Source organism: Anas acuta, chromosome 18, assembly GCF_963932015.1.
Source record: "Anas acuta chromosome 18, bAnaAcu1.1, whole genome shotgun sequence".
Lineage (NCBI taxonomy): Eukaryota > Metazoa > Chordata > Aves > Anseriformes > Anatidae > Anas > Anas acuta.
The window spans coordinates 8,874,463-8,901,969 of record NC_088996.1 but is presented as its reverse complement, the minus strand read 5'-3'; the positions used below and the strand labels follow the sequence as shown (position 1 = coordinate 8,901,969).

Sequence of the window (27,507 nt, the reverse complement as noted above, 5' to 3'; positions counted from 1 at the left end):
ATATATTTAGTTTACTTTTAAGCTGAATGTTCTATGTTTAATTTATTTCTATAGCCTCAGGTGCATCTAAATTTGATTGTAACAAACCATCTACTAGGCAGATTTTGATGCGTTATATGGATGACAGATGAATGCAGATAGGTTGTCTACTTCTGTCTGCTCTCCTACTGAAAAATAAGTCTTTTAACTCAGCTATTTTTAAACATTTTCCTTTAAACTTAAGCAATATGTCCCAGGATGTTCTGTGGCTAATACTCTAGGAAAATTTTTCAAGGTGGAAGTGTTGAAACTCAAAAACTTAAGTCTGCACACACATCCTGCTCTTTTGCTATGACTAAGGCTTAAATTGAAATTCCTGAGTTTGTCAATAGTAGTTATTTGTTTTTTCCTAGGTTCTTGTTATCACTTGCATATTAGCATTTCTAAATTACAAAGAAATTTGGTTAAATTTTGCCTTAGCAAATTTCACAGAATCTGAATTTGGCAATGACCAATCTGGCTGCTAGCTGTACAGGAGCAGGTGGCACTAGGTACAATAAATAGTTTTAAGATTAAGTGTGCTGCTTTTCACCCCTTAAAAACAAGATAACATTTCAGGTTTAGGCTCAACATTAAACTAGCTGTAAAATTAAGGATGCTTCCCTGAATATGGTAAAAGCACCTTAAAGTCAAATACCTGCCACAGCTCTTAAGAAAGCAAAATGTTCAAAACCACAAGCATGTTTCTAAATTACCAGTGCTGCCTTTTGCCTTGACTTTTCCAGAAGGAGACTAAATTGTGATGCCAATCTGAGGGGGATTTCCCATCCTGTATCTCCAAATCTGTCTCTCTGAATTCAGGCAACTGCAGAAACTCGGTAGGCTTGTTCAAGTTTTTTCATTACCAGACTGATCATCCCCTCTTAAATGCTGACAGATTCTGTCATTTTCATCTGCCTGTTACTTACTGTACACATAATGCTAGTTAAAATTATCGGTAAAACTGGCTTGCAGCTTATCTGTTAACACTTGCATGCAAACCTGTCAGTTCTTCACATTAAGATACATTTACTCTTTTCAAAACACATTCAAGCTGACTACTAATTCTTCAGTCCTTGACTTCATAGGCAGTATAAACTTTTAAATGGTAATTGAGTCATCTTTTGATGAGCTGAAAGGGAGAGCAAAGTATGATGTTGCCAACAGCACACTGCTGTTTGCTCAGCAGTAAAGTTTATGGAGTACTGCTTTATTCAGACAAATTATTAGGTTCAGTACAGGTGGTAGGTGGATGACACACAGTCATGATGTACAGAAAATCCATACCCATTATCTAGCAGCAGCATCTAGCCTTGAGGTCTTGAATTTACAGCTGACTTAGGAGCTATGACCAACAGTGACACTCAGCATGCAGTCTGTGCCCCTCCCTGTGCAGGACATAAAACTCACCAGTACAAAAGGTTGGCAGGAGGATCTACTTTTTGTGATAACTATTAAAACTGAGATTGTCTACTGTTTTTTTTCCATGTTACTAGTTAGAGTACAGATGGGAGAATGGGGGGGTTTCTGTATGTCCCTCCACTTCACGCACCATATTATTTTGCTGCAGTTTTATGAACTACTTATTCTTTATTTTTTAAACTGTCTAGATCATTCATAATTGCATAGCACTGTATTCGTTGTCAGCTTTTATATCATTGGCAAATATAACCACTACCAAAAAAGCATCCTGCTGCAATCCATTCATGACCAAGCTTTCTCTTTCCATCTTGAAATACTACTTGCATTGGCGCCTTTCATTCTGTTCTCAAATTCTGAACAGTAACACTGTATTGTGATTTTTTTCTGATCAATCTTTTACTTTGAATGTCACCAAAAGTGTCTGAAACTTAGAACCATTTTCTAATTCAGTTTCTCTGTCCTCTGTTGACTTTACTGCTTAAAACATCTTAAAGCCTGAGCGCCTCAGTCTAGACCAGATTTTGTGTAGACGCTATACTTTTTCCTTCAGATGATCATTATTTCTTATACTTTAAATAAAAGGCAAAAGGGTCAAGTATGATTTAACATTTATCAGCAGATTTGAATGTTTTTCCTAAGTGGACATTGTTTTTTTAATGCTCATTTAAGAGTTTAACATTTACTACCTTTGAGATATTTGCAATGTGATTACCTGAAAATCTGCTCCCTTTTAAAGGTTTTTCTGATATTGTAGCAGGAAATACTTGCTGCAAACTTAAGCATTTTCCTCTGTTAAAATTCCTATCAAAAGCATGGTATAGAAGACAACACTAACTTTATGAAAAAGGTTCTATGCTTCCGAGGCTCTGATTAAATAGAATTGTACTGACTTTATTAAAAAGGATTTGGTTCTCCATTACTTTCACAGTTTTTAAAATATATCCAACTTAGCATTAACCATCCAACGTTTTTGGATGAATTGCCAAATCCTCAGATGGTAGTAGTTGGTGAACATATAGCATAAATATCATTCCTCCTTATTTGGTACTTAATACATTTGGATTTTCTGTTCATCTGCGAAAAGTCTGGTTGCTGTCTCTTGTTCTTATGTATTGTGCTGCACTTTATAATCTTCTTATCCTCAACAGACTTGATGCCAAAATCAGTGTTAGAGCTCCCAACAGAATGACACCTCTTCAAATTCAGCCTTGTCTGATATTTCACCTCAAATTGAGGAACTGATTGGTTATGGCACCTATTCTTTACTTGGATTTCACACACTCCAGAATTGCATTTTGAATTGCATTCAAAAGGCAAAGCAAAGAGTTAGAATCTATTTTTGCAGAATCCAGTCAAGTATGACTTGCACATGCCTCTGTCCTCCAAAACATGTTTCTGAATGATCTATAGTTTCAAATTACTTTTAAACAAAATTTCCCCAAAACTTGCACTGTGGGTTCCTCACGCTATCAGGTAGGCCTCTATTGTAGGCAATAATATATTTTTTCTGACATCTTCATTTCTTTCCTTCTGTTAAGATTAAAAAGAAATATAAAAAATGCATGCCTTTCTGCAGTTTTTTTCTATAACATCATTTATCTTATTCTGATTCTCCTGACAGTTTGTAATGCTTCCAGAGCTTACATTTCAAAGAACTTTTCAGCAATTCAATCTCCTTTTGGGTGCCATGATCCGGCCTTAATTCAGCCAGATGAAACACGGCCAAGGATTTTGAGGAGCAGCAGAGATTTATTTCAGTACAGTTAAAGGTGGACTAAGCATCAGGCTGCCTCCACCTTCAGTAGTTCTGTAAGGTTTGGCTTAGCTCTTCTGAAGTTTCCTAAATGAGGTTGGCCACAGGTTGCATTGAATGTGATATATCCCCCCAAAACTGTTTTATCAGCATCTACAGCAGCTGTATCAGCTTCATGAGAATCAAATTCAGTAATGGCAGAGGAGAAAATATTTTAGAAACCTTCATTGTCTCTTTTCTCTTCCTGGGATGAAAGTGCATGCAGCAGCAAATGGCAAAATCAGGGTTAAGTTTGTTGTAACTGAGGATGAGATCCTTGCTATGTCTACAAAAGTAGATAGCAACAGAAATGTTCTTTAGACCAGAAGAAGAAATTAGCAATCTATTTTTTGTGACTAACAGAAATCCCTCTATGGCTGCCTATGCAACAGATAAAAGTTGATATTTAAAAATTATGCACTGAAAGCACATGGAAACACCATTTATAGTTATTGCTCAAAAACTTGGATGATCCTAAAAACATCATCAAGAAAGTGGTAAGAAATTTTACTTATTCTACCATTGTACACTAATTAAACTGTTTAGTGCAGAGATCAGCATAAATAAGGAATTAGCAAACAATGATGAGCATAGGATGATTTGTAATATCAGTACATTGATGCACTGGGCTCAGATACTGTAATTTGATTGGCAGCGCTTTATTAAGTTTTGGCAGCATTTAAGTAGACTGGGAGTGCTGTTATGAAGCTCAAGCACATTAATCCAAGCTCCAGCTCTCATTAATACTGATGAGTGAAGGCAGTTAATTGAATTATGTATGAAGTGCCGCTGATTAAATAATATTTCACTCCTTGCTATAGAATTAACTCTGCTTTATTAACAGCCACTGTTGTCTCTAATAGTGAATGTCAGAGGGACCTTTTCTCAGCCATCCGCTTTCATTTTTTTAACCATCTGTTCAGGTTGCTTATGTGTTTTAATCTTTTCCTATCGTATTCTACCTGTACTTGCCTTTGAAAGAACTATTTGAGATTTTCAGAAGTGTTGGTATGATACTGGAAGTCTGGAAGTCTTTTATTCCCTTATAGAAAAGGTTTAGATTAAATTTTTAAATTCTTTTGTTCTCATTGACAGTGGAAAAGGATTCTACAGATTGTAGAAACATTTTTGATGCTATCTTATGAATGAAATATAACAGTAACTGAATATTTGTTTTGCTATGTTGGTGATTTCACTTTTTTTTTTTTTTTTTTTTTTTTTACTGTTTTGAAGTATTGCATATGGAACTGGGGACACACTGTTGATGAGGGAGAGAAGGGAAAAGTTCATACACAGAATTCAAAGTCACAAAGAAATTGCAAAGCAGGGCTTCAGAAAATAAACTAATATCCTCTTAGGAACTCTACTGAACAACTCCAAGAATTACTGTCTTCACCAGTTGGCAGATGTTTACAATTAATCTCAACGGAAAGACACCTGAAAGAGATCTCAGCTATTTAGCTGTTCAAAGACAACACAGCAAAACCTAATTAGGAAAGTGGCAATGGCTTATAAACAACAATAAAAGCCTCAACAGTGTCAAGACACAGGAGTTACTCCTGGGCTATACTGTCAGAAGGCCAAATCATGGTGTTCTTTCAGCTTTGCAAAGAGATGCTATGAGTTGGCAAAACATTTGAAATTATGTTAACTGAAACTGTGTACTAAAACGTACATTAAAGAATACAGAAAGCAATATGCAAAATGTAGAAAGTAACGGCTTTTAGTTAGAAATAAGTGTTTTTAAAATATGTAGTGTTGGAGGTCTGATAGAGAACTATTTTATTTTCAAAGCAGAAGATGCATACCTTTTCCATGATTGGCCTCAGAATATTCTAAAACTAATCTTCCAGGTGATTGTCCTATCCCTGGACCTATGTAGAAGGTTTTCAGTGAAACAAAATGGAATACTGTAGTGCACAAGTGATGGTAACACTGAGAATTAGTGTTTTAGTAAATCAAAACACACGTGCAATATTTTCACTATTTTATATTACTTTGCATTCCATTTGTTTCATAAAGACAACTGAGGAACAGTCTTTTTAATGTGTATTTGTAGAATAGAAAGCCTAAAGCAAGTACTTTTTTTATAGATATATTAGTGTGTTGTGTTTTTTTTTCAATTCCAATGCTTATACTTGTGTATCCCCAGAAATGCAATTTTTTTAATTAAATTAAGTGGATGTTATAACTAGAAACCAAGATAGAAATGCTTATAAGATATTGTTTAATGAAAGTAAATCAGATATTTCTTAATTCAAACTGCAAGAATACCAACAATTAGGATCAGAAGGTACAGCAAGGCCTCTAATTAAGGTTATTCACTGCTTTGACACAATTTTCCCTTGGTACTCTAATTATGATATACTAAAAGAAAATTTCAAGAATACAAATAATGCCTCTGAAACCCTGTTTCATGAAACAAGCTTGTATTTTGATATTGAGATGTCTTTTCCAAAAGAGCTAAGTGATAAGTGATCTGCATGTACAGTTATGAATAATGGAAACGGTCTGTGGATGGTGCACTGAACTCAGAACCAAAAAATCTGGGTTCCTTTCTACTCATCTATGAAGTCTTGTATAAGCTGTACGATAGATGCATATAACTGACATGCTAGTTTGAAGCAAGTCCTTTCTCATGTGGGGATAATACTCAGTCTGTGTTACAACAGCTAGGAATATTCAATGGAGTGAGACAAAGACAGTTAAATCAGGGCTAAGGGTGAGATTTCTCTTAATTCACCAGGCAACTCAGTTATGGCATATGCGAGTCTTTCAAAGAACAGAGGCATACCCATAATGCTAGCTACTTGCCAAACAGGACTAATCTTCAGTCTTCTACTGAAATATGATGGTGCCATAGCCAGACTAAAAAGTGAAAAATTCAGCTTTCACAGTACTTTGAAAGACAAAGTATCTTAATCAACAGAGAACAGGAGGTCCCCCTCGCAAGCTGTTGATGATTTCTGTATTTAAAGGTTGGATCCAAGGAACTGAGTGCAAGGAGCAAAGGTCCTATTAAAATTAGAGCTAGAAAATTTGTTTTTCAACTTAGAATCTGTGTCACTTTACCACTGCAAAGTTTGTCTTCTACTTTGGTAGATATATTTGGAAGAAGAAAGTTTATTGAAAACAGGAGACTGGATGACGAAATAACTTTACCTTGGAAAGTGCAATCCCTATTGTTTGGGGATGAGGACTTCCAACACCAAGAACCATTGGCTAAGCCCATGTAAAAAAGGAAAAAATGGTTACCTCCAGAGGCTGGAAGCATGTATACCCATAGAAAGTCCAGATGTAATTTTCAACCGCCTATGAAAATATTGATTTCAGTCACAGACTGAGGAACGGATGAGGAGGAGGCAGATAGCCATCTGTGGAGGAAGCTTTGCTTGCTTCTCATAGGTTCCAAAGATCATGAAGTGCTGTTGAGGGTGCCAGCTGAGCTGCTGCCATGAGGCTTCTCTGTTCCATCAAATAATCTCTGGGAAGTTTGCCTGTGAAGTCATAGCATACATCCCAAAACAAGTACCACTTGATATATCTTCACTATGAAAGCCTACTGAGAAGCAGGTTTTCTTTCCAAAGATGTTCAGACTTCAGGCCTTCTACTGCCTGATATTGTTGGGGGCAGGGCAGTGCGTCTAGGGAGTTGTCAGTAGTACTCTAAGTCTTAACACCTGGTGTTTTTTCTTTGATCATTTTGGATTGCCTATCAGGAACACTTCCACATGTCCCTCCACTAGAGGGAAATGGAACCCTCTTCATTCTTGAAGAGAACTGAATATTGAAGTTTTCTGCTCTTATGGGCACATTTAATACTGTTGATTTCTCATTGAACTAACAGGACACAAACTTTTTCATAACTAAGCTGCACGTTTTCTCCTTTCTTTGCTTTGAACAAAGTTGCTCAGAAGTCTTATTAGCATAAACCAGCAGAGGGCCTGGTCTAAGTGACAAGGCTTTAACTAGTTGATTAACTGCAATATCTACAAAGTTGATTAGCTGATTAGCAGCAGTATCTACAAATTAGTTTCTAAGTCAGTAGCAGAAGGGCAAGAGGCCACACACTAAGAACTGTACTGTCTTGTGATCAGGCCATGACAGTGCAAAAACACTGCTGATAATTTTGACATCACTGTAATTGTATATACAGGCTTCTATCAGAGGTAGCTTAAATATCGCGACATTCCTTAAGCACTTCCAATACTCTCTTTTGCTACTGAATGGCAATACCATGTAGAGTAGAGAAACAAAAGGGTATCTGAAAACCTCAAATATAAGAAGATAGCTGGTTTAAATATAAGTTCAAAACATAATTCTTTTGGTCAAAGATGCTTTGGGATGCTTTCAAAACAGGGAACTAACCTATTTTAATAAAGCATTTATAATCAGCTTGAAAATGGAGATTAGAATGGGAGCTACATACTAGTCTAACGTATTTATATATTATGCCCACCTAAAAACAAGAGGATAGTCATTTTCACTTATCTATTTTTACTTCTGTATCTCATTACTATTATTTTGGTTGTGGTAGGATCCAAAAGGAATTCTCCAAAAACAGATTATTCCCCACACCTGTTATGCCAGGGCAAATATGAGGTAAAAAAACTGAGAAGAGACTTAGTCCCACAGCCTCTAAATTTAGAACAAGAAATACCTACAGAACACGGTGAACTCAGTAGGTGATTCATTTCCTGTAGAAGATGATTCCTAAAAGCTCAAGTATCTCCAGAAGGTCACTCCCACCTTCAGAAAACATACACAACAACTTATTTTTAGACTTCTGTAGAAATGCCTTGCCCACACAGTAAATTGGACATATGTTCTTGGATTTAGCTGCCAGTTTTGTTAAAGTTAAATTCTGGGCCTACTGTTTTTACTAAATAAAATTCCCATTTATTTCAGTCAAAGCAAAACCCCATTTTGCATAAAACTATTGCTCATGGACCTAGCAGTCAGAGCGAAGTCTGCTCTTGACGTTCTTAAACTTAATGGTGGGTTGTTGGTCCTCCTACAAGCCCATTCCTAACTTTAGACAGAGTAGCTGGAAAGGATCTTAGATTAAGTGCATGCTAACTTGCATTGCTAAATCAAAATGAAAGTGGTTAAGTCTCTCCCTTTTGCTTTCATTTGCACAATATGGATATGCAGTTTCTGTAACCAAAATGTTACAAGAAAATCTTTCCTTTTCTGATTAGCCCTATTAGCTCTCCATTGTGTCTGCACAGGAGCACTGCAATAGTGGTTAGTTTATAGATGTGGGATATAAATACCCAAATTCCTATGATCTTTTATCAAATGAATTAATTGCAGTAGTAGATTCAGTACTAGTCTATTTCAATGTCTCTCCCTGGAAATCTTGTCTACCACAAAATCCCAGAGAAGATAGTCTTTAAAAATTAGTGTGCTTCATCTTTGATCATTATGATCTTTTCTTCCTCATTTGTTATCATTTTTTAAAAAATCATCTGTCATTGTCAGCTTCCTCTCAAAGTCTCTCAAGTTCACTGTTTACAGAACACTTGCATTTATACTCTTAATTCAGTGGGCCCTCCTTTAGACATCACCAAATGGATTTTCTGTTGTTAAAAACATATGGAGTAATTTAATTTCAACTGAGTGAAAAAATATTTTGCTCAACTGCTTCCAATGATAGAATATTGTAATTTCATCCATTACTTCTAAACCAGATTCATAAATCAACAGCAACTGGCATGTGTATTTGATCTCTGCTCTCATTAGAAACATGTACAGAAGTTCTTATAGTGTTCATCTTAAAGTCGGCGTGTACTTTTGTATATGAATGTGAAATTGGGCTGGTTTGTCAGTTGAAGGTTCAACAATCTACGTTTGAAATTTAAAATCAGTCCAAATCCTGAATTACAACTATTGCTGAAAACATTGTTTTGGATTCAGTGCTCTAAATTGTTTACAAATGGCAGTGTACAAGCTATTCTAAAATAGTAGGAGCATTTTGAAGGTACATAAAGGCAATTGTGGTTGTGCATCACACAGTCTGGTACCTGAGAGCAATGAAACTGGAGGAAAAAAAAAACAAATCTGGAGTAAGAATTATTGGGAAATAATTAAAAACAAGTAGACTAAAAGCTCTGAACAGGCATCAGAAATTTCCAATATGGACCTATCTTTTTGCATCTGCAAATAAGACAATAGGCTTTTGCCAGCTATTGCTTGGCTGACATTAATGTAGAATTAAATACTCATCACATTATCATATCATCCTGATTTCCTGTGGCTTATTTATAGAAAACAAAATTTTAAAAGCCCAAATCATTTCAGGAAAATATTCCCTGAAAATGTAAAACAATTACAACAAAAAATTGCATAGATATGGCGACTGATTCTTGACAGGACAGAGATGGGAAAAGTTTTGCATCTCAATAGTTGTTACAATTCTTAAAAGAAATAAAACCATGATAATTTATTTGTTCATCTTCATGCAAAGATGCCACTTAGCATTCAAGGAGCAATTTATTCATCTCCACATAAAATTCCACAGAACTAACCCTCATTTTATAGTATAATTTACATCTGCTGTTCAACTACTGGATTAAATTTCTATCATAGATGTGTTTTCTGCTATTGTTACACAGCTGCAGATCTTATATAAGGAATGCTACAGATAAATGTTGTGTATGTCAAGCACCTCAGTGATAAATGTTAGAAATGTTTGAATTATATACATATATGCATCGATATACATGCACACGTGCGTGTCTATATGCACGCCAACTGCAGAGCCACGTAGTAGAGTAATTCTGAGATGGGACTTGAAAAAAACACCTAATTATCAGCATGAATCGAACAACTTAAACTCTTGTTAAGAGTTTAGTGAAATTTAATATCGTGATCATCTCCTTGGCTTGCACTGGGCACTGGCTGGTTGGAGTTTTTGGCTGTTTAAGAGGAATAAAAAAAGAAGCAGAAATTGATCATTTCTTAGTGCAATGCCTAAAAAACCAGCTATTTCTGCTTATTTATTGGACTGGGCAGGTTTGTGAGCACCACCAGCTACTAGCTAATGTCTCTGCTGAAGCAACAGGCACTAACAGAGGTTCTCAGGATAAAAAGTCTAGCTGAGCTCATGGTAAGGTTAGACTAAAATTTGATCATTTTTGTTAAGCTTGATAGTGAATTTAGACTCCAGTCAATGAATAAATTTGGATACTATCTCAGGCAGCCAATGAGGAGTTGTAAATATATTTGGGATTACGTCCATTCACCGTATGACATTTTCTACCTGTTTAACAGTTACTTGCATGCAAAATGTGTCAGGACAGGAGAGAATATAAAATAACGTGGCGTTGTGAGATTGTCCTAACTCTAAATAGTTATGGGTATAGTGTTATCTTGGGGTCGCTGAAAATAGCTGTCAGGAAGCAAGGAGGACAGTTAGGGAGTCAAAATGTACCAAATTCAAAGAGTCTCCGAATAAGGACACTTGAATCTAGTCCTATTTCTTACAGTTTTGCTGTAAAAGGAAAGTGCTTTGCTAAAATACAAATTTGTCTGCATGTTTAATGCTGCAGTATGGGGAAATTTTAGAAGTCACATTCAGTAAAAACTCCTTATAATCATAGAAGAATATACGCTGGGCTAGACAGCCTAATGCACTGTTTCTGACAGCGGATTCTGGATATAAAACCAAATACATCAAGCCACAGAACAGGCTATTTGGAGGGAAGTGGAGCTTTCCTTTATGGACACAAAGACAGAAGTTCTTATGCTATTCCTTTTGTACAGAAAAGTATGACTAAAACTTTCATTTACTGTCTCTATACTGGGACAGCAAATGGCAGGGTTTTTGACAACTATTCTATTTATAAAAGTGCTAGGATCATCCAGAACGCAAAGAACAACCCAGTAACCCTTTTTACACCTCAATCCCTCAAACACAGTGTTTGCAGACAGGTCATGTTGCAAGATTGAGCATGCTATTTCTCTGCAAAGGCAAATATAACACAGAGGGCAACATTCTGTAGTTCAATGCAGTTTAGGAAATGTGACTGTAGGTGTGTGATCGGTAAGCAAAAATACATCTGTTAAATGGTTTTGAAAATATTTCCTTATTAAAGCCAGCTAACATTATTCCAACAGCTTTGTGTTTAGGAGTCTGCAACTAAGAATCCCCCTTTCTCCAATTATGAACAGCACGCTCCACAAAATCCTTGCTGTAAATATATGGCCCAGCAACAGTAGTATGTATTAACTGCTGGAATGTGTCTTTATGTACATTATGCATGAAAACCAATGCAAGCTCATGTTGCAGAACAGGGTCAAGCAGGAAATTGAAAATTAAATGCCAGTATCTCAGTAACAGCTTCCTGAAGGGCGCATTAGGAACAGTTTACCAGAAATCTTCCCAGAAGGAGTTGAGAAACAAGAATACCTTTCACTTGAACCCATTTCTTCTGCCTTTGCTGCCGCATAGCAGTCATTTAACTTTCTCTGTATTTCCACTTAATATGTGGCAGGGTTTTAGGGGCAGGGATTTAACTTACATGTATACTTCAGTTATTCACACCACTCAACCCCTACAAGAATAGAGAACAGTCTTCCAGGGACTAAATTCTCACTTAAAGATGATTTAGATACTTTGAAACTCTGCAGTGAGAATTACGACGGTCTTCAGGCACTGAATGATCCAGTAGGTGCCTACTGGGATCATCATATCTTCTTGGCTAAGAAAGTTGGATGCTAAATTCCCAGAGCCTTTGAGAGACTGTGCATCTTACCTACTTAGCTCCTTTCCCCTGTCCAGTTGTTTGCATTTTAAAGCATTTAAATAGGGTTTCTAGATCTGGCCATCAATCTTAAAAAGCCACTGGGATTGCTAAACCACTTCTGAAACTGAAAACTGTTAGACAAAATTATCCTGTGTTTTAATCTGGACTTTCTAAATCAAGAAGTGTTGCTTATGAAACTGAGTAACTTTTCAGTATTTTAATATTCATGTTCTGGAGCTTCTTCATGTCTTTACCTTTGCAACCTAGTAGTGATTTAGGTAGAGTTTTGATGCAAAACCCACACAAATGTTAAGTGCTTATTAGGTTTAATGGATACAAATAGCCATAAATACTCGTGACTTGATGTAACAACCTGGGAACATTTCTGTTATCTTCAATAAGTATTTGTAGCTCTATATGCCTGCTTGACTGTGTATTGGTGCCTGCCTGAATGTACTAATAATTCAAATGAGGCTTTAAGAAGAGTAGTTACAGAGTCAGCACAAAGGAGAAACAATGGTAAGGCAGGCAGAAACCTGAGCATCAGTAGTACAGGCAAAAAGCCTTATCTCTTTCATTTCAATGCAATTTTGCCCCTTTAATCACTACTTTCCCTTTAGTCCTTCCCACAATTCCAACACTGTGTTTGCATTGAGTTAGATGCGTAGGAAGAGAGTCATGTCTCTGCTCACAATTCGCATCTCATTTCACATCTCAGTAAATGTATCTTAATTTTTTTGTTATCTTTTTGGCCTCTTAACTATTATTTTACTTAAACTATGCATAGGAATTTTATGAAAAATACTGTAAAACAAGTTGGGATACAATGTTTAAAATTTAGTCTATCTAAAAATGAATTTGCACTGGATGGCATTCTTAACTGGGAAGTTATATCTAAGCAATTGCCAGAATAATGTGACTGGCCTGAGACAGAGCCTGTTCAAGTGGAAGACTTCCACTGATTTCACCAGGCTCTGGGGTAAAGCACCATCTTCTTACCATTAAATTCTAGAATTAAAAAGCCACAAGTCCAGACTCAAAGCAATATGCTTATAAACATGAAATTACAATGAGCAATAAAATCTTGAGAGATTAGTTTCTCTATTACTTTAATTTATACTCTTGTTAACCAATTTAGAATGCACATTAAAGTACCAGGTAATTCTAAAGATGTCAGTATCTGGATAATAGAGCCTGGTGAGGCCATGCAATGTAAGTGTTTCAGCCAAATCCCATTAAACTTCAGTCATTTATTTCCTCTTTATTTTAAGAAAGCCTAATTTAAAAGTAGGAAGAGAGCCATTTGAAGATGCCTAACTACTAGGTAGGAAAAGCTAAACGGAATCAGAACTCGCTCCTGGGAAATGGCCTAACATGCAATAGTGAATGGGTATTCTGCAGCCATGGCCTACATAGTCTTGGTTGAAAATACAGCTCAGAAAGCCTAACTACATCATCTGGGATGCTTTCTTCTATGTTATATGCTATGTCTTGTGAGTCATACAGAACAGTTAAATCCCGCTGTTCTAAATTGGCACTAAAGCTGGGAATTAGCCATCCTTCATATCTGCATGCTGTAGAAAGGCAGCTGGGTCATGATAGAGCCTTAACTACATCTGAGCATCCTATTGACCCTATATGGTTAGTGCTCCGGTACCACTAGTGTGATCCCCAGTACAAAGGTTTATTCCTTCCATTTGGCCTCTCTCCCCATAAGAAATAAAGGATACAGTATTAAAATGTGATATCCTGAAAATGCACATTATTAATGCAATTGCAGTGTAAACACTAGGAAAAAAAGAGGTGGATACCATACTGCACAGCTGCGTAAACAAGTTAATTTCACTCAAGGTAACAAAGTTGGAGGGAGATTTTTCTTAAATATAGCTATCATAAAATGAATATAATCTTGTAAATATTGATAATTTTTAAAATTTTTAGAATTTTAAACTCATTTCTGATGTCCTTATCAAAGGGATGGAGCACTTGACTCAACAAGCAAATTCCACTGGTTTCAGTGGGAGCTATTTTCAGACATAAGTAAAAACAATTTTCAAAACTAGCAGTGGCTGGCTTTTGTACAGACTACTGTGGCAAAGACTTGCTTTCCAACTATTATAGTTTTTTTTTTCTTGTTTGTTTGTTTTAATAATGCCTGGATTCCAGAGACATTATTGAAATAAATACAACATAAAGTCTTCCTTGCAAGCAAAGAAGAAAGCTTTCATCTTTTTACCATCTGATGATTTTTACTGAAGTACCAGTGTTTAAATGCTACTGCTTCTCAACTTTGGGGTTTTTGAGTTGAAACATAGTGGCTGTGCAATTGGCTGCTGCTTGGCCTGCACATTTCCTCCTCTTCCTTTCTACTAAAGCTATGCCATACTGTGAGATAATGCCAAAACTTAACTGCAAGTAATCATGTAACTTTCATCAACTCTATTAAAAAGAGTCTTTGAAATACAAAATCTGCTAATGGGCATGAAGTAGGTATGCCAAATTCACAGTGCCAATCCAGTTGGCTACTGTTGCTTCTCTGTTGGGGCAGCTGTACTGCTTCACGTTAGGCAGCCAAAAGGCACGGGTTTCTCCAAAGGACCTGCAGGAACATCTTTTTTCTTTTCTAATCAACGGCATGGTGACCCTAGGCAGACTAGCCTGATAACAGGCATCTCAACTGGTTGGTTAGTTCTCCCAGAGCCTGCATATTGTTACCTTGAACTCAGCTTATCTTTTTTGTTACCTACAACTCATTTAATATTTGTAAAATGACTTATCTTTATAAAGATCTTCATTTTCCACATAAATCCCCATAACTGAAGCTCCTGGTTATTAAAGACATACAGAAGATAAGTTAAAGGGAGGTCATAAGATGGTCCTAAAAAAAAATAATTTCTCCTTTGGGGGCCAACATCTATCAGCAATATGTTCTGGTGTCAAGTGAACGACTTCCAGCGTGACCTGGTTATTTGTGCCACATATTTCAATATTTTTCTCTTTCCACCAGATCCTGAAGGCTGTAGGCTGTGATGTTGTCTACATGCACTTGTGAATTATAGCAGTGCCATTTGCACAGCTGTAGTTAACGACCTGTCAGGTTTCCCATTATGATGTTATGCTGTTATTTTCAGGGTTTATGTCCTGACTATAAAGTTGGTGACTGCTTGGTCTAGAAACACTAATGCATTTTTGTACATTTTATAAATATGAAATGAAAAAGTGCCCTAATAAAAAACCACACTCTGTTCAAAAAACAAAAAGTGGCAATTCTAAGTAATATTTTCACTTGTTGAAAAAAAACAACAAACAATCAATAACATTAAGGAAGCTTCCTTTTTTTGGCCAGAGTCATTAATTCTAATGCGATTTACAGCTCTGAAAAGGGTCAGCAGGTAGCTGGAAATGCATTATGTAGGTGACTGTTTTAAGGTGAATTTCTTTCTAAGACATATGAAATGTCGTGGTGACTGCAAATAGCATGGATCCGCAAATACCATGGTGACATGATGTTATATGATAGTTGTATTTTAATGTGTGTAAGTAACAGCAGTAAAGTTTCGCAAAATAATCATTGCCCATACTCTTAGGCAGGCAGACACGGCAAATGATGAGCATGGATTTTTCTCCTGAATTTGTTCGATGGATGCACGGTTCAGTGAATTCACAACTGACCTTTTTAGAGAGGTGCTACATGAGGAGGAAATTTTCACTGAGTACAAATGAGTGGTTTTAGAGTATCAAGTCAATAGCAATCCCATAATTGAAGAGTAATCCTATACATACATGCACACGCTGCTTTTGGAAATAAATCTCTTGCAGGCTACTGAATAAGTACTATGATATTACAGTCCTCTGATTCCATATTTACAATTTAAATCATAGCCGTCTGTAAAGAAAGTACTTGCATATGGTATGACAGATCTCCCTCTAGGTGAAAGTGTCATTTCCTTTTCTTTTTGACCTCTTTCTCCCTTAGGCAGGGGATTGGATTTGACAAGGAAGTTTTGTGAGCAACAATAAATCTTTCATTGATAAGAAGTAACCAAGAGAGCATGCTACAACAGACCATATGCAGTGTAATGGTGTGATCTTATTCCACAGAAGTTTATTTTAGTTATAGATAAGTGCGTGTATGCAATTAGTATTATTTTCCTCTGTATGACTTGGCAAATTCTACCCCAATGACACTAAATTGTACTAATAAGATGTACAAACTGAAAATGGCATGCTATATTAATAGGAAATCCTCAGTGGTGCTGGGTTCATCACCCATGTAACACTCAGGAATAATCTCCCTGAAGACCGTGTAATAAGCTGATGTAAATATTCTCACCAAAATAAGAGATGGATTCCTAATTGTTACTTGCAAACTGTAACTCTTAAAATATACTTCTCTTCATCAAAGTGCTTTACAAGAATGTTTTTGTAAGTGGGATAATGACAGGAGAAGTGGTGAGGATTTCATTAACTGTTTCCATGCTAAACTATGATCCCTCCCAGTTCTATTTCCCCACCCCCCTACAGTTTTCTAGGACTACCTAAGCAAACTTAAGATGCATCACTGTATCCCTTCTGTGATTAAATCCAATTATGTGCCATTACAAAAGAACAAAGAAAAATAGTTTCTTGGTACTCTCAGCGACTTCTTTCTCTATAAGGAAAACTGGATTATTAAGTTAGAGAAGTTTTTTGGGTCTCTGAGGTTGAATAGCCACTGATTCTTCTATCTGATTTCTTTGTGCTTCAGTTCTGCTTCTCTAGGACATGGATACCATCAAACCCCTATTGCCAAAGGGTGATACTAACTACTGATACTACAACTACCGTGTAAAGAGTAGCCTGTCATGGCATAAGATAAGAGAAACTTATTGAATGTAACAATACATATACTCAGCGGCACCAACGTGCCGGAGCTTTGCTGACTGGCACTTAAAATTGTTCTGAGCAATCCTTCAGACAAAGTAAGGATTTACAAGCTTTCAGTTATGACTTAGTCATGGACTACTGCTTTTATATTTAGCAGCTTGTCAAGAATACAGTAAACCTTTTCCTCTATATATCAGTATTTATATTTAGAATTCCTTCCTTTGCTTTTAGAAAGAACCTAAGGAAAACACTCCTAGTATCAGCCTTATTGTTTCAGTGCAAACCCCCAAACTTTAGATGATAGGTCTAAGGTCCTGTACAGTGACGATCTTTATCTTAATTGTTCTTTCTTCTTATAACTCATACTAGTATCACTGCAAGGTAAATAGAACAATTTCAAAAGAGTAGGAAAGAGGCATTTCAACTTCATCAAAAAGTAACTGGAGTTACTTTTCCCCAAATTGGCATCTGACCCAACAGTAAAGTGTGAGATACAGTAATTGACAAGGATCTGCAGATTAGTGCCTTGAAAATCTTCCATATTAGGGGGGATATTGCTTGTATCTTAGCAGAAGGAGCCTGCGGGTTCATTCAGCAGGAGAAGTACGAGACAGCTGGTAACACAGCAAGATACATCAGGCTATCCAGTGCAGTATTTGTTATAAAGGGAAGGCTTGACCTTTGCAGTACCTGACTGTGGCTAGAAATAGACAGGCAGACAACTTGAATCATTTGGTCCTTGTCAGCATAATAAAGCAAAGTCCGAGACACATCTGTTACATGCAATTTTCATTCTGTGGATGTTAACTGTAAATTAGGAGAGGAACAACAGCAACAAAAAAAAGCAACCAAGAAAGGTAATTAGGCTGTTGATGGGAAAAGGGATTGGAAATCACTTCAGCAGAGAACCGTGGTCCAACCACAAGTACAACAAGATTTAAAATCTGAGATTTTCAGAGATCATTACTGTGCTTAGTTCACAATAGAATGCCCTGAAGAACTCTGTAATGCCTTGAGGTCCTGTATATCTTCCTCTGCATGGACTCAATATTTTGGTATAGTCTTCCTTTACTGCTAAGCAGAACTAATGGAGAAAGTGATAAAAAGCTGAAGTTGCTTTCTTCTGATAGAGAAATATTCTACTTATTACTATCAAGCATAGAACATCTACAGACAGAAGGTTCTCTTTGCTTCTGCCTGCCTACACTACCCACCACTGTGACGTTAAAAGTCCACAGGCCACAGATGAGGGAAGAAATCAGATATGACTGGGCCAAATAGTTTATCGCAGTTTTTATAATGTAGTTTGAACAAGGAAATGTGACTAACACATACTTAACTCATCAGTCTCTTGTTTTATTCCCTTTCATCCTTGTCTTTCCTTCCTTTTGCCTTACTACCAGAAAGGGATCTTACAAAAACCCCTCATTGCCTGTCAGCCTTTGCATCTCTGGACAAAACACCATTCAGAAGGCTGTAGTGGCAGTTTTTCTTCCTGGTTTGAGGCTGACCACAATTGTTAATTCAGGAAACAGTCTCTCAGAAAGCATCTTGGGATATTTGTAGGTAATTCAAAACTAGCTTGAAATAAGGAACCAATTAGAAGAAAATTTCCTGTGCAGATTGGAAAGCCACTGCAGAAGTTGGATATAGCTTTAAAAAAAAAAAAGACCATATTCCTATTTAATGCAACCATCTTTGTTGGCATGCCCTTGTAAGGGCTAGCCACTGCCAACAGAAATGTCAGCAAACAGGGAGTTCATATCAGCCACAATGGTTTTTGCCTTTGAAGTTTGTTTTGTGCTGCTTACACGGTAGATGAGAATTCAGGATTCAGCTTGGTTGACAAACCCAGGGAAGGATCACTACCAAAGCTTTTAAGACAAAGCCCTTAATCCTGCTTAATTACTTAGAGTTACTGGACAGACAAAATACCACTGGGCTACAGCCAGATGAATGAGCACCTTGTGTGTTCTCACTGGAACTTGCTATGAAAGTGCTGACAAGCTGAGCAACGTGCCCCTACTGCACGTCCCAAATGCTGTTAAATATAAACTTTTGTTCAGGAGCAATTTCTTAAATGAATAAACAAATTCCATTTCTCACACTTACAGCTTCACAATTAATGTCAGCTTTGATTTTTCTACCGCTGCTGTGATTGTTATTGAAGGGGAACATTGCAGATCACCACCCAAATCAAATATCTCTCATTATTTCTCCATCTATTCATGAAAGCAAGCAGATTCAGATTTGTATTAAAAGCAGGTAAATACATAAAACAACTCATGGTATTGATATTTGCTTAAAGCTTTGTGTAATCTAAAGTTCAGAGACACAGCTTGAGGTTTTTAAATACACCTTCTGCCATAAGGAACTATGGCATTGTTCTTAGTGGTATCAGTGACTTGCCAATAGACGTTTCATCTCACAGTAAAATGTGAGCCACTACATAACACAAGTATTGGAGGATTTGCCAGAAAAATCTAGTGCACTAAACCTGTATCTGGAAAATTCAGAATTCAATTCAGACATAGTACCCAAAAAACCTTTCTTTTAGTAAGACTAAAAGTAGACTAAACCTGGAGGCCAGGTTGTATCACATGGTATTATACTTCCTTGTGAAGGTATACTATTATGTAGAATCATAACCAGATCCCAATATGCTAAATTCCATTGATTTTCATATTTAAGTTCAGGGATAAATCAAACCATTGAGGTCTAATTTGCGCTCTAACCAGCCACTTTATATCTTTAAGATAAAGACTCAAATTTTCAGGTTGATTCTTATGGTCTCAGTAAGCACAGTGCTGCTTACTCATGGGAGAAAGTAATAAAAATGATCTGAAACTCAATGCTGTAATTTGGTTTCAAGTCAGAAGATGAGTAAATGATGCCATATCTGGTATTAAAAATGAGGCCATCAAGTGTCCACTGTCAATAATTTTCCTTTCGTCTTCCAAGTTAAAAGCAATCAACTCACATGTTCCTTGCTGTTTTAAAATAATAGATGGTATCAATTAATTCAAAAGTGAGACTGGCTTTACTTTTTTGTTGTATTTGACTTCCATAAAACAAACAAAAAACACTACTTAGTTTCCTCTCTGGTTACGTTATTTGTAAACAGTCCATTTTTGCAGAATCATTGAAGTTTAAAAGAAAAGAAAATATCTAATACAAAATATATTTCCTTCAAGCTATCTTTAACTGACAACCAAAGCTGAAATATTGTACGTACTAACCTAAGTTCCAATCAATAAATGAATGCTTTCCAGAATCTATGCTTTATCACCCTGCAGAAATGAAGTATTCCAATATATTGCTTTCTAAAACAAAGAATGCTATTATTGTTCCAATAAATAATTATATATGGCTGGTTAATTCTTCAGAGTTGGCACTAGACTGAATGATTTTGAGAGTGCATGAAGACTGTTTAAAATGCTATTGTAGCTCAGCATCACTGTTTTCACTGACAAGCAAAATGCACCAGACGGTGAAAATGCTACAGCCTTCTTAAGTCCCAAAATAAGACAAGAAGAAATGTTATAGTATAAAAGGGAGCAATGCAGGAGTAGCAATCAGTAGGTTTATGTTTTGTATTATGTAAGCAGACAAACTAGGTGATTACTGACCTCAACATATGAAATAAACTTTCTGAAAAGCTCATGCACTAAGCTATCCTCCGGTTACAGAGGTGTTTAAAATGTCTGTGGGTGTGAAGTTTTGTACCTCAGTTTCAGGCTTTGGACAAATGGTTGTGGTTCTTACAGTGACCTACCTGTCAAAGGTTAGTTTTGGACATGTACATATATTTGTAATTAAAAAGAAATCTTAATGACCACACAGGAGAAACTGAGGACACTTGAACTGCCTGCACAGGCCACAGCAAAAGCATATTGATAGAGCAGGAATTTTAATACCAGGTTTTGACACTCATGACCACAACTGTTGGATATTTCAGGCTTCTTTTTCCTTGTAAATCAGTACCGAATTCACGCATTTCCTCCTTGGAGGGAATTTCTTAGTGCTTCACAAATGCTGGCCCTGTGTTCCTTTTGAGTCATTGTAGCTTTGCCAGCTGGTCTATGTTAGGGCATAATCCCATCAACAGCAGTCTAGCATGAGCAGCATTAATCTCTAGCAATTTCTTCCCTTTTACAGTACGAGTTACAAAAGGGACTATGGAAAACAGATTTCTCATCTCAGAGAAATGGGTAGCCTTTGATTTGGTGATCTGTAGCCAGTAATGAATCACCGCAGAATTAGATCTTTATCTGGAGTGAAAGTTGTTTTAAAACTTCTAGTATATGGAAGGAGAAGAAAATTATCTGCTTCAGCAAAATGGCTTCTTCCTCATAGCTAAGATTAGCATTATCATCATGTAAAGTAATTTCAGGCTTGCTACGATTCAGTAAGGGTCACAAAAACAGTGTCTTCCCAGGACAAGAAACACTCATGCCCTTCTATTAACATATATTCCACAAATTTGGTAACAGGATGGAGCTTTGGCAAGAGAAGTCTATGACCACAAATTAGATTTAACCACCTTTGTATTTTATACATACCACAGCACACTATTATGATGTTACCAAAAAAACACGAACACGATCAAGAGAATCAATACAGTCAGACACAAGAGTATCAAAGGTTATGAGCATGTATCTGAAGTACAAGAAATGGTACAGAGCAGTTTGAAATATTATTGCTCTTGTCACCCAGAAAATGCTTGCATGACTGCAATACACAACATATTGAAAGTCACAGCAAAGCTCGGCCAAACAAAAGATACAGCAAAAGAAGTATTTTAACCCATCATGAACTACTTTGATATTCCATACAAAAAAGTCTGTGTAGTGAAAGTATGTAATATAGATTATTTGATTATTATGCAAATCACTAAGCTGAAAGAAGAGTACCCATTCTTCATCCTTGAACATTCCCTGAAGTTTAATTCAGAACCTAATTTGCATTCAATTAACATTTTAAAGCACTACCTCCTAGTTTGTTTGCCTGCATGATTTAAATCATAAGAGCAGTTCTTTGCTTTTAGGAACAGGTGAGAGATAGAAAAGATCTCTGGTATGTACAGAGTCCCAGCTAGCCATTGATGCACCCTCCTTCCTGTGCTGAGCAACTCTGCACCCTTAGCAAGTAAGGCTTAGCACTAAGACAGACGTGAGCCACAGTTAGTATGGGAAAACTTAAAAACTTGACAGTCACCATCACTCTCTTCTCAGTTGAGCAGTGCAAGAAGGGGGGTTAAGAAGACACTGTGAGGGGCCTTGTAGCTCATCTCTGCTTATATCCTCTCCTAGCTGTGAGATACAAATCAGTGATTGTAAGCCACTGGTTGATAACATGTAATTTAAGCTGAGAATTCAAGATTCTGAGAAAAATAATGTGTGCCACTACAGGTATTATGATTGGAAAGGGATTTAAAATAACGTTTCTAAAATGTGTCCCAGAATATACAGAGAGGGGAATGTAATGAAGTATAGTTTGATTTTATGAAATGCTCAAAAACAAATTTGTGCAGGATCCACAGCATTAGTTAGGACCTGAAATGCATCCAAAACAGTATTCAACTGAAAAACTTATGAGTGGAATATTCTAATATAGGCACTTTGTGGTATACTCAGCTGTATTTGTGTTGATCACATTGCTTAAATTGACAAAAGATGCCAATTTTGAGCTGCAATGACAGAGGCTTGGACAAATACTCCTTTCTAATAGCTTTTGGGGCAGTAACTTTCAGCACAAGGACAGGACAAACAGCTGCAGAAGGGAAACATCTTTGCACATGGTTATAGCTGCTTGCTTCAGTGCGCACCAGTCAGCACCTTCAGCTATAGCTCCTCAGGCTGCCCATCAGCTATCATCTCTCAGGTGTTAATTAGCATCTCATGTGAGATCTGATGTGTGGCTGCTAGCATTATGGATGAGCTTAATATGCACTAACATATCCTTTGTGATGTGTTTGTCTGAGATCATAGCCATAAAAATAAATCATTGAAATGCTTTAAATGTGGTTGTCAAAGATTCCAAAGTTGCTGAAAAGAATTAGTTGTTTGTTCTGTAAAAATTTGTAGGAGTTCTTTCTTCTGCTGCAGCTCATAGGTTGTAGAGTTGAATTTGAAAGACATGTGACATTCTGCAGGGAAGGTGCCCCCAGATTACCCTTACTTTCTGCATGGCTACATCAGTGAGCTATTCATGATAGTCCTTCTGGACCAATTATTCTTGATTATGTATGCTAGGTTAGTCCAATATTTAACATGCATGGGTAATTCCAGGTTCTTTCAGAAAGGATGTCTTTCTCCGCACTAGTCTAGAAAGTCTTCTATCTTGAATGTCTGAGTCATGACTGTTCCCTCCTGATTCTTCTAAGGATATTCAGCATGTTCCCAAGCCCAAACTTCACATGGTATTAAGACTGGAATACCACAAGCATTTACATGTTCTTCAAAGGTTACTATGATTTTCAGATTTTCTTCCCCACTGTTAACATTAGGAGTATACAGTGAATGCATACTGAGTAAGCAATGAATAGAAAATGAACATTGCTAAAGTCTCCTGTACACCCCCTCTAGTGGAAGCAACTAGTCAAATGGAACAGTAAAGGCCCAAAAAAGTCATTTTGTTTGAAAGGAAGAGTAAAATAATTTACAGAAATGGAGCACAAAAGATCACGTATCATATGAGGGTCAAAAACAAAATAAAAAGAAGTCAGTCTAAGAACAACTAGTACTTAGGCAGCTTGAATCCTGAAATGTTAAGAGAGAGCTAGAAAAGAGCAAGCTAAGGCCTAATCAGAGCACAGGTTATTTAAGGAGCATATATCATTAGGATTCCTGGTACAAATGTTTTGGAGGAACTCTACCAGTATTGAGAATACTGGGCTATTGCTATCCTGAATTTCACTTCTATCAGGTAAATTCAGTTGGCATTGCTCATTTATATCCTTTTAGCTACCCACTGATTATTTACTAAATAATTTACTAAATCTTACTGAAGCCAAGTTAGGGTTTCGTCTTTTTTCCCCCCAGTGTTTCGTGTTTTGAAAACAAAAAACAATGGAAATTTGCTTGCTAGGTTCATGTTTCAATTATGTTGCTTGTTGCTTTCCTAATATACACTTATATTTGTAGAAATGGGATTGTCTAAAAGTGATAAAAGTGACATCAGATAAGCGCAGTCCTGCTTTTCAGTCTACCCTTTCTCTTTCTATACACAGAGCACATTCACTGTGAGAAAACAGGAATGTCATCAAAGCAATTTCTCTTTCCCTGAAAACAGCTACAGTCTTCAGAGGATATATTGCTAAAACTTTTCTACCTTTAATGACGATATGTTGATTACCTGTGTACTTCACATCTTTGCAGTGTATTAAAAAACAAACCTAAAAAATCTACCCTATCCCAAACCCAACTATACTAATTCCAGTGGGGAAAAACATAAAGTAATTAAAAAAAATTAAAATGCACTTACCTGGAACAAAGCTTCCCTGGACCACCTCCTTATAAGCCCACCAGCCCTCATGGATTTTTGGTGAATTTTGTTGAGCTAGAAAGAAATAAACAAATCATAAAATTAACACAAGGCATAGGAAGTATTTAATTACAAGAACTTTGGGAACTCTAAATAGAATATCATCTTCAACAGAGGAGCCATTCCTCAAGTTCCCAAATGATGTCTGTTCAATTTACTGAATTGTGTTAGTGCCTGTATCTTGCAGCACCTTGTCTCTGTTTCTCAGACAGTAAAATATACTTTCTGCAGAACTGATCACTAAATGTAAAATTTCAGGTAAAAACTGAGAATTTGTAACACTTGTGAATGTTTCTGTGTCAACCATAAATTCAACACAGGATAAAAATGCAGATAAAGAGTGCGCTGCACTCATTTTCGGTAGTCAGTATTGGAGCCCGAGTCTGTAGACTGAGCAGCAGTTTCTCCCCTTCCTTTTCCAAGTTCTCCAGTAATCTCTCACTTTGAATAGGAAGAAGTGATGGAGTGAACTGCAGGCAACAGCTGTATCTGTAACTGTTTCTCCTCTCATCCCACGTGCCCTGAGTTCCAAAACCAGAATGGAAATGGGTAACCCATGGCTTTACAAACATTGGTTCATACTATACTGCTCAGGCAGGAAGATGAGGTTTTTCTGCCATCTCCTCTGTCTGCAGCATAGCATCCACTAGTTGTCCCCCACCCCAGTCATCCTGTAAGCTATAGCACAGTGCAGTTGGACAATAAAAGCTTTCTTTGACCAATATTCTGAATGCCATAAAGATAATCTAAACTTTGGATAATATTTGTCCCTGATGAGACTGTTGCTTAAATAACTTCTCTACATTCCCTGAGAAGCAAAGAGTGGAAAGGTTTTGACCACTCCATAAGGTCATTGCTTCATCTTGACTTGCAGGAAATCAGCACTGAAGCAAATTTTATGGTTAAAATATAAAGTATTAATACAAAAATGTAGAATATAATAGTTTCAAAGCATATACAGACACAGCTGGATAAACGTTTGGTTAATTTCCATAAGACAGCAGATCAGACAATATGCAAATGTTCTGCCATCACTTGTGTTTTGCTTGGTATCTTCATGTTTAGAGCAACTCTCTTTCACTGAGCTACAGAAAGCTCAGCTAGCTTTTGTATTATTAGTTGTGTTTTTTTTTTTAATCAGACACTTTCAATCCCTTGCACTAGGTCTAAGAAATTTTAACATCTATTACACAGCTACAAAAATGCTGGATTTAGCAGATTTCTGCTGCAGTTTCATTTCTAGATCACATATTATATACAGAAGGCACAATTACCCTGGGAAAAGTTCCAACATTATAATAAAATTGTTGTTGTCGTCATTAAAACTTACAAAGAGAATGTGATACTCAGACTAAAAGGGATAAAAGATGAGGACCACTGCATACTGTTCTATCAGTAACAAAATAATAGTTATGATTTAACTGACTGTAAATTGCAGAAACAAAAGTAAAGCTGAAGTTAATTAAACATACTGACAGAAGGCCCAACCATTTCTGCTTACCAGAAGCCTGGGCACACAGCAGAATGGGGTACTTCTGGATGTAGATTTCCCCTTGGAGTACTCACGCTTGTGCCATCAGTTGTATGGTGACGTTAAACTGAAAGGGCTGCCATACTGTGTACTCTTTGCTTTCTGCAGATGACATTACCTTCACTTTTTAACCTCTGTATCACTGTGTAGAGAACTCAAAGTGTGTCTGGCTTTGTTGTGCTGGACTACACTATACGAACATGTGGAAAATGGCAAATCCCAACCCACAATCCAAAATATCTGAGCAGCAAAATATTCATACCCAGCCTGATCAGTGATTTTTGGAATCCCAACACTGGTTCACAGAGGTTACTTTTATGGTTATGTGCAACAGAAGGCCTTAAAGATTTCAGGATGCTTCAGCAATAGGAGAGAACACTAATATATGAGTCCCAAAAAGCACAGCAATTATTCTTCCACTTAAAATTCCCCAGAAAATTAAAGTGCATTCAGGTCATTACTGATACACACATCTAAAGCTAGTATAGCCAACCAGAGGCAGCTGCATTTTATAAAAGGGTGAAAAAAGTATATATGTAGATTCAGGCAACTTAAGGAGACTTCAGGGAGGCCACAATTTTCAAAAGGAACTGTTCTTTGTCAGTATTTATAGAAACATATACAACAGAAAAACGTATAGATTTTCCCCATCTAAATATGTGCCAGGTCTGAAAGAAATAGTCCAGTATTCAGTTTAAACCAAAATTAAAGGGCACCAGCTCTGCAGTTCTGTTTCATTGTGTTGAGCCAAACACACACGCACACAAAGCAGTATCAGGAAAACTAAGATTTTTGCCATATTTTTAAAAATCTGTTGCATTAGTATGGAAACAAAGACTACATGAGATGAGCAAGAAAATTAGATTATCAAAGCTTTGTACTAAATAATTGGATGTCTGTGCAATCACTTCAGCTATCAGAGAAGACCATGACCTGGCATCACTCTGCACTTCCCCCAGATACCAGATCCTTATCTCTTCAATATACATGAAAATGAAACACACAAAAAGGAATGCAATAAGCAAATAGTCTGCTTTTCCACAGCTATATAAAGTGCCTAAGATAGAGCAAGAGCACTGGTGGGCTGCTCCTGATTCACAGAAAACTGAGGCCACTGAGGAAATTGAGAAGCAAGGCACATTGTTGTTCTGAGAGAGGAGCTGGGGAGATGCGCAGTGCCATGCCAAGGCTTCTTGAACCCTGAAACCTCTACCTTTTATACCAGTTCAGGTAAAACATCCTGCAATAACAGCACAGTGACTGAACATAGATTTTCACTCTGTTGTGCATATGTAATCTAGCTTGGTGCCAAAGATTTACTCCGATTGGTCCTGCAGGGACTTTGCTTAAGGAAAAAGATTTATAAAGCTCTAATTCCTCTGAATGCAGAAGGAGAAGGGATTGGTAAGGGCAAGAAGCAGATAGTGTCTTCTGAGAACTTCTCCTAACCCATTACCCAATCTGTCTTTTGAAAGTGGGCAAGTGGTCTGATCAGAGGAGCAAAAAAGCTGCTCTCTGTTTATGAAACAGACCCATACCTGGATTAGCAATGGAACAAAGGAATATAAAATTAGAATGAACAG

The 27,507-nt window shown here is 36.9% G+C and overlaps 1 protein-coding gene and 1 long non-coding RNA gene across 5 annotated transcripts in view; one reads left to right on the top strand and one right to left on the bottom strand.

Moving 5' to 3' along the window:
- Positions 1–16,386, top strand: part of LOC137841750 (uncharacterized) — a 31,502-nt gene extending 15,116 nt beyond the window's left edge. Inside the window, exon 3 of the long non-coding RNA XR_011088717.1 lies at positions 15,959–16,386. This is a non-coding gene — a long non-coding RNA (uncharacterized lncRNA). The remainder of the gene's footprint in view (positions 1–15,958) is intronic.
- Positions 1–27,507, bottom strand: part of CA10 (carbonic anhydrase 10) — a 200,016-nt gene that overhangs the window by 138,171 nt on the left and 34,338 nt on the right. For all 4 annotated transcript variants that reach the window (XM_068655020.1, XM_068655021.1, XM_068655019.1 and 1 more), the window contains one exon: positions 24,334–24,408. In XM_068655020.1, coding sequence (XP_068511121.1) covers positions 24,334–24,408 — 75 coding nt within the window. The remainder of the gene's footprint in view (positions 1–24,333; positions 24,409–27,507) is intronic.